Source organism: Colobus angolensis, unplaced genomic scaffold, assembly GCF_000951035.1.
Source record: "Colobus angolensis palliatus isolate OR3802 unplaced genomic scaffold, Cang.pa_1.0 Scaffold335, whole genome shotgun sequence".
Lineage (NCBI taxonomy): Eukaryota > Metazoa > Chordata > Mammalia > Primates > Cercopithecidae > Colobus > Colobus angolensis.
In genome coordinates this window covers 42,813-51,255 of record NW_012116655.1, presented here as the reverse complement: position 1 = coordinate 51,255, position 8,443 = coordinate 42,813, and the positions used below count along the sequence as shown (strand labels likewise).

The 8,443-nt window shown below is 47.1% G+C and overlaps 1 protein-coding gene across 1 annotated transcript in view; it reads left to right on the top strand.

Annotated features, from left to right (window-relative positions):
- The window catches only part of GID4 (GID complex subunit 4), a 28,959-nt gene continuing 20,516 nt past the window's right edge, over positions 1-8,443 (top strand). The window contains exons 1-2 of the mRNA XM_011952131.1: positions 1-199; positions 5,792-5,851. Of these exons, the coding sequence (XP_011807521.1) occupies positions 11-199; positions 5,792-5,851 (249 nt within the window). The 5' untranslated portion in view covers positions 1-10. The remainder of the gene's footprint in view (positions 200-5,791; positions 5,852-8,443) is intronic.

The window sequence follows — 8,443 nt, the reverse complement described above, 5'->3', positions numbered from 1 at the left end:
GGACCCCGCGATGCCCGTCCGCACCGAGTGTCCCCCGCCGGCCGGTGCCTCGGCTGCCTCCGCGGCCTCACTCATCCCGCCGCCGCCCATCAACACCCAGCAGCCCGGCGTGGCCACCAGTCTGCTCTACAGCGGCTCCAAGTTCCGCGGCCACCAGAAGAGCAAGGGGAACTCGTACGACGTAGAGGTGGTGCTGCAGGTGAGCGCCGGGCCGGGCCGGGGCCCGAGGGCCTCCTCGCGGCGCTCACGGGCCGTGCCCGCCTCGGCTCCTCGAGCCCGCAGCCGCGGAACAGGCCCTGGCCGCCGGGGCCTCCTGCACCCGGCGCTTCCCACCCGGGACCTGCCCAGCCTGTGTCTCACACTCTCCGAGCCCCAGCCCTGACCTGCCCGTTCGGACCCGGAGCCCGTCGTGACCGGCTCCTGGCGGACCCCGAACACTCCCAGACTTGAAGCCCGTGACCGGCCCGTCTGGGATCCGGAAGCCCCTCATGACTAGGGAAAGGCCTGGGTCCTTCCTGCCCATGACCTGTCGTCCCTAGATCAGGGACTGCCACCAGCCCTTTTCAGACCCTGAAGAACTCTCCATTGGTTTCACCAGACTCGGGACCCTCCCCGTGTCTGGGCCCATGTCAGATTCTCTCAGACCTGAGACATGCCCTCCCGCCCCTTCCTCAGTCCCAGGAATCCACAGACCCTGGGGTCTTCCTGCTCCTGAGATCTCCTTAGGAGGGCTTCATCAGACCCCCAGACGGGGGAGCGCCTAACCCACAACTGACTGGTCACGCCCTGGCCCCACCTCAAGACCAGGCACTCACTCCCTGAGTGCTGCTCACAGTCTGCTGGGATGTTGCCTCCGGGGTCCCCTGTTCCACTCACTGCTTCTGTCTCTTCATGGTCCAGGCACCCAACTCCTTCCAGCTTCTCTACCCCCAGGCCTCCTGCCCCTGCTGCTGTGGGACCACTTGCGGTCTTTTCCCGGTGTTCCTGGCCTCTATCCAGACTTCCCCATCCCATACCTTCGTCTTGCCCGATCCTGGTTCCAGGGGACCGTCTTTCCTATTCTTAACTGTTCTCAGCACAGGCACAGGGCTTCCTCTCAGTCTCTAGTACCCACATACTGGGAAATCTAACTCACCCAATTTTAGTTCATGTCCAGTCGCCTCCCCCCATTTGACCTGGATTCCTGGATACCTGCTGCCAGTCCCTGATCAGCTTCGGAAGTACAGCTTCACCTGTCTGGGCCTTTCCCACACCTCGCTCCTCTCAGGCTTGACACTTTTTGACACCTCGCTCCTCTCAGGCTTGACACTTGACACTTTTTACTTTTTGCCAGCTGAAATGGAGTAGCAGTGGTGAATGCTCCTTTTTTTTTTTTTGAGACGGAGTGTCGCTCTGTCGCCCAGGCTGGAGTGCAGTGGCCCGATCTCAGCTCACTGCAAGCTCCGCCTCCCGGGTTTACGCCATTCTCCTGCCTCAGCCTCCCCAGTAGCTGGGACTACAGGCGCCCGCCAAATCGCCCAGCTAGTTTTTTGTATTTTTTAGTAGAGACGGGGTTTCACCGGGTTAGCCAGGATGGTCTCGATCTCCTGACCTCGTGATCCGCCCGTCTCGGCCTCCCAAAGTGCTGGGATTGCAGGCTTGAGCCACTGTGAATACTCGTTTTTATCTCCCTTCCCTACTAAACTCTTCCTCCTCTATACCTACGCCTGCCTGCCCGAGGACCCCTTTACCCTTTCCTTTGCCCTTTTTTCCTTAGTCTGACACCTCGTCTGCCAGGCTGTTCCCAGAAGCCCCTCCAAACACCTGTCCCTCTGAAAGGCACTGTGTGCTGCCCCACTGCCTCCCTCCCTGCCCCCCGGGTGTGAGGGTGGAACGTACCGAATATCTGTTCCTCAAGCTCTCCTTTTGGTCATTTAAAACAAATCTTAGTTTCACTTCTGAAGAGTAGGTCTCCCATCCAAAAGACAATGAGAGTCCCTTTTCTTTCTGCTAACTGCAGAGCACTCATCACTCTTTTATTCTCATATTGCTTTGTGGGAATAAATCATTTTCTCTGCTTACTTGAAACAGCATCGTCATGTTAATCATATCTTTGGACTGTAAAGTTCTATCATGAGCCATGATATTTATTATAATGGAAAAATGATTGTGGCTGAAATATTTTTGTCTTCATAACTGTATGCCTAATGCGGTGATCCTCTTCTCTTTTTCTTAAAATGTGAGAGCCGAGTATGAAGGTACGGGGGTTTTTTGGTTTATTTACTAATTATAGTAATTTACTATTATTTTACTAATCATAGAATTTTGGAGGTGAGATCCCTGGGTGGGTCACATTTGGGATGATCATGGATTTGTCCCTGTTGCTCAGTTTGATGGTTTCTGATGTAGTAGGGGACAACTGGCAAGATAGCCAGGCATCAAAGGGGAATCTGCTTTGGCTACTGTAGCAACTGCTGCTCCCTTCTGTCATTAAGGTGTCACTTCTGAGCTCCTTTCAGAAAAATCATGAACCAGTGGAGCTGTGGTTGAGTTGGGGCAGGGCTGATAGGTCTCAGGCAGCCCAGAGCAGAAACCTGGTGGATGACTGGGAGCCACTTGAGTAGGATGTCTGATGGTGGGGGTGGTGGTCATGCCAGTGAATGCTGCCCTACATCTGGATTGGTGAGCTGCTTGGTCATCATCACAACTAGTCAGTGGCATGTGAATTGCCCCATCATCTGGTTTTTCAGCCAGGACTAGTTTGTCAGACACAGCCTTCTTAGACTTACTTCTGCCTTTTATAACTCAGCTTCTTTTTGTTTCTTTTCGTTTGTTTTCTTTTCTTTCTTTTTGTATCTTTATTTAGATACAATTCACTTATTTAAAGTGTACAATTCAATAGTTTTTAGTATATTCACAGTTGTTTAACCACCACCACAACCTAATTTTAGAATATTTTTGTCACCCGAAAAGGAAACCTTGTAACCCTTAGCCATAACCCCCCTTCCAATGCCAGGCAACTGCTCATCTATTTTTGTTGTTGTTTGTCTATTCTGGACATTTCATATGATCATATAGTATTTGTCCGTTTGAGATTGGCTTCTTTCACTTAGCATAATGTCCTCGAGGTTCATCCATATCGTAATATGTATCAGCACTTATATTGCATTGTTCAGTGTAACAATTGTCCATTGAATGAATATACAATATTTTGTTTATCCAGTGATCAGTTGATAGACATTTGGGTTGTTTCCACTTCTGGCTACTATGAATAATACTGCTATGTACATTTATGTACAAGTTTTTATGTGGAGTATATTTCATTTCTGTAGATAACTACCTGGGAGTGGAATTGCTGGGTCACATGGTAACTCTGTTTTAACATTTTGAGAAACTGCCCCTGCATTGTTTTACATTTCCACCAGCAGTGGGTGAGGGTTCCAGTTTCTCCGCATCCTCGCCAACACTCACTGTTCATCTTTTTTATTGTAGCCGTCCTAGTGTTTTTGAAGTGGTCTCTCATTGTAGTCTTGATTTGAATTTCTATAATTACTGTGATGTTGTGCATCTTTTCATGTGTTTTTTGTGTTGTTGTTTTGGAGCATTTTCTTTTTTGTGATTCTAGTTTAAAGAGTTCCTCAAAGCTTTGTGAGTTTCTGACTGGGTCTCCTCTCCACCCCCAACTTACTGTGACTCCTCTTTCCTCCTCTGCCATCTAAGAAGCCAGCAGTAGAAGGGAGGCCTGGTCGCTGTGAAAGGAATATTTAAAAGAGCAGCCGTTGGACACAGCTGTGCTGTGAGACCTTCTTGCTAAACGTGTGCCCTGTTATCTTTCTTGAGATGCTCGCCTGCCGTTTGGCAAAAGCTGTATGCATTGTGGTGTGTTTGAGTTCACCAACCATTATCAAGATCAATTTGGGCAGAAATAGAGAGACACTTGGTTGAATGGAGGCCAAGCTGAAATTCTGATTCTTGAGCATGTGATAATCCATGCAAAATGTTAGCCAATTTACATTTCAATTTTTAATCTTATTAGCAAGTATTCTTGCCACCTGATACCCTTTCCAGCAGCTGCGAAACCCCAAACTATATTGAATTCAATGAGAATTGCATACATGAAATTTAAAGACTCAGGTTAGAATTATGTGTCCTTTAATAAAAGTTATTTGCTGAACCATGTTAGTATGGATTAGCTGTTTTAGATAATGTCCAATGCCAAGGTTAGCAAATGAGGATATTTACAATGCTTTGGCAGTTTTCACAGGGAATACCTTTGTCACCAGCACCAAACTGTGAAGGTACTTTGGCTTCATTGAAGTTCGTTTGCTTTGGTACTGACATCATCTGGTTGACTAAGTTCATTACAGTTTTTAAGCATGGCTTACTATTTGATTTATGGTATAATTGGAAGTAATCAAGTTCATAAATGTGATAAATGCCACAAAACTATTCTAATTTCTTGAAATAAGACCTCACTTAACATTAAAATCTCAGTGTACCGCAGGTACCCTTGTACCTGGTTTCCTTTAATTCAAGGGTTTAACTTGTAAGTGAATCCAATTGTCATGAAATCTGAAACTCCCTATTCAGAACAAGTCTGTATAGATTTGAGTGAAATCTCACATCAGGAGGAGTTTTGAGGTGACGTGGCTTCAGGTTGGTTAATTCAGAGGCCTACGATGGGCCCAGTTTTTTCCATCTTTCTATACTACCATCCTCAGCATTTCCTGGCCTATTTCTCACCTGCTGTCTACATGTCTGCCCCAGGACTGGGCACTCCATGCAGATACTGTCACCACCAGGAGACAAAAAAGCCATTTCTTCCTCATGCGCCACTTCAAAAGCCAGGGATTTTTCACAGATGCACCCAGGAGACTTACACATCTGATGGGCCAGAAATGGGTCACTCACCCCTAAACACGTGACTTGCAAGGGGATGGGGACACCTGTGTGCCTTAGATCCATCAGGTTGACCAAGTCTTATGTGGTAGGTAGGTATCAGAGCAAAAACTGGGCCCTGCCAGCATGAAAAAGGAGGAAATTGGTTGTTGGGTATGTATCCGGCAGTGTCTCAGCAACCAGTAATTGGTGACTGCTAAATCTCACAGTCTACTATGCCTGTTATTTCTATTTATTTTAGGCTCTTGACTCTTTTCATTAAGAAACACAGCATCCATATATAAAATGCACAGAGTGGACATTCACAATATAGTCAGAGTTTTGGTTGGCATTTTGGTTCATAACTGAAGTTTATACCATATAAGTCTTTATAGGACACCATTTCTGAACAATCTGCCCATTTCATAAAGAAATAATGCAGGATGATATTTAGTGTAAAAACTAGAAGAGGAACAAACCTCCTAGAACAATGATTGAGCAACACAGAAATAGAAAAAGGCTTGAAAGACATTAGAAAGGCAGTCAAGCCTGAGGTTAGGGATGACACCATGTATACAGGCAGAGACAGAGACCCTGTGCCCAGCAATGCTCAAGGTCTCTAGGTGACCGGGAGGCATGTGTTGAAGATAGCACAGAAAATGAATTTGAGTGGGCACCCCATTCCAGAAAGGCACTTCAGTCTCAAGATACTCAGCTAAAGGAAGTTGAGAGGGTCTTGGGATCACTTTGCTTCAGCAGAACAGGCATGTGTGTAGGGAGAACTTCTCAAGATCCCAGAGGCTGGATGAGCCTTGGGCTGCGCCGGGTGTTCACTGACCACCAGTCTGGCCTCACAGGATTTCCAGAGTACCCTCCTGCATGTCCCCTAGTAAGTTTATCTATTTGTAACAGGCTGCGTATCCTTTCTTTTCAGCACGTGGACACGGGGAACTCTTACCTTTGTGGGTACTTGAAGATTAAAGGCCTTACTGAGGTAAGTACTCACACGAACCAGTGCTGGAAAGTCCGTGGTGTGAGGCTCCGCAGGCTCACTGGGGTTAAGGGCAGGCAGTCTCAACTTTTTGAGGCCTAATTAAAGCAGACTACTCCTGAGCATTGCTACTGTGTAGGGAACATAAAGCAGGCAGTTTCGGTGTGTCCTGTTGAGAAGTGTACAGATTCACAAATCTTTTAAATAAAAGTTTATAAGTACGTCAAAATTGTCACAACCAACACTATTTATTTTATTTTTAATCCTTTCTGGGGGAAAAATAATAAGAATATAGCTACCACCCTCATTATAAGTTTAACAGTTTCTGAGATAAGCATCAGTCCTATAAAAAACGAGATTTTAAGTTCCTTAAACCTCTTAGTTCATAGGAACAATGAAAAGTTACTGTCTAGGCGCAGTGGCTCGTGCCTGTAATCCCAACACTTTGAGAGTCCGAGGCATGCAGATCACTTGAGGTAGGGAGACCAACCTGGCCAACATGGTGAAACCCCATCTCTACTAAACATACAAAAAAAAAAAAAAATTAGCCGGGCGTGGTAGCACGGACCTGTAGTTCCAACTACTTGGGAGGCTGAGACACAGAGAATCACTTGAACCAAGATCATACCACTGCACTCCAACCTGGGCAACAGAGCAAGACCCTGTCTCAAAAAAAAAAGGAAAGTGACCATCTAGTTTCCAGCAGAAGTATCTGTTGTGCAGAGTATTTTCTTTTCTTTGAAGCAACTTTTTAAACCTCAGAACTCCTGGGACTTTAGAAAGCAAGGAGGAGCATCCTTTCTTTTCCATTAGCAAGGAAACAGGAAGTGGAAGGAGGTAGCTAGACTGGCCCTGTGAATGCTGGGAATGCCCAGGCTGAACCTAGCTGCAGGGGGCCTCTGGCCTTTGTCAGCTGTCATGGTCTGATGACCCAGCAGTATTTGGACGGAGTGCTGTGCTGTATGGGACAGTGGAAAGGAACTGGGGTGGCATTCTTCTTCTGCCCCTTCCTCTATCTGTCACCTTTAACTTCTTTCAGTCTTACTCATCTGTGAAATTGAGAATTAAAAATTCCTGCTCCAACCTGGGTGCTGTGGCTCACACCTGTAATCCCAACATTTTGGGAGGTCAAAGCAGGAGGATCAGTTGGGGCCAGGAATTCAAGACCAGCCTGGACAGCATAGCAAGACCTTGTCACTACAAATAGTTTTTAAGAAATTAGCCAGGCATGGTGGTGTGTGCCTGTAGTCCTAGCTACTCGGAAGACTGAGGCTGGAGCATTGCTTGAGGTAAGGATTTGAAGGCGGCAGTGAGCTGTGATTATGCCTGTGAATAGCCACTGCACTCCAGCCTGGGCAACCTAGGAAGATCCTCTCTCTTTTTTTTTTTTTTCTTTTAAGACGGAGCCTCGCTCTGTCGCCCAGACTGGAGTGCGGTGGCCAGATCTCAGCTCACTGCAAGCTCTGCCTCCCGGGTTTACGCCATTCTCCTGCCTCAGCCTTCCGAGTAGCTGGGACTACAGGAGCCCGCCACTACGCCCGGCTAGTTTTTTTTGTATTGTTTTTTAGTAGAGACGGGGTTTCACTGTGTTAGCCAGGATGGTCTCGATCTCCTGATCTCGTGATCCGCCCGTCTCGGCCTCCCACAGTGCTGGGATTACAGGCTTGAGCCACCGCGCCTGGCCAAGATCCTCTCTCTTTAAAAAAAAAATAGTGAGGTCAAGCGTGGTGGCTCACACCTGTAATCCCAGCACTTTGGGAGGCTGAGGTGGGTGGATCACCTGAGGTCAGGAGTTCAAGACCAGCCTGGTCAACATGGTGAAACCTCGTCTTTACTGAAAATACAAAAATTAGCTGGGCATGGTGGCAGGTGCCTGTAATCCCAGCTACTCAGGAGGCTGAGGCAGGAGGATCACTTGAACCCAGGAGGTGAAGGTTGCAGTGAGCCGAGATTGTACCATTGCACTCCAACCTGAGCAACGAGAGCGAAACTGTCTCAAAAAAAAAAAAAGTCCTGCTCTAAGACAATCAGTGGACTTATTCTGGGGGTAAGGAAAGAGTGTTAGAGAAAATGACGGAATCGAGTATGATACTAATATGTGATTCTCTTATAAAGTCCTGACGAGCCTCAGTCTTAAGACAGGTTTCTGGCTCCTGGTTCCTATCTGGTTCTCCTGCTTTTCTATTAGAAGCTTGACTGATTGAGGATCTCCTAAGAAGTTTGTTGTTGAGACAAAAGGTATTTCTTATTTAACTCGAGAATTGTATCAAATCAAGTAGGAGTAGAAATGATAGCAAAATACAGGATTCCAGCCTTTGTTTTTGTGGTAGGAGAAAAGATAATAAAACAGAATATGCTCAACTCTCAGGTAGCCACATACATTAGTTAACTGGGTGCAGAACACAAACACTGAATGTCATAAGGAAACCAGCAAGTGTGTAAGGCATTGGAATGTTAACACTGACTCCAAAACTAGTCATTTGAGTGATAAGAAGCTGCACAAAGGCCGGGCGCGGTGGCTCAAGCCTGTAATCCCAGCACTTTGGGAGGCCGAGACGGGTGGATCACGAGGTCAGGAGATCGAGACCATCCTGG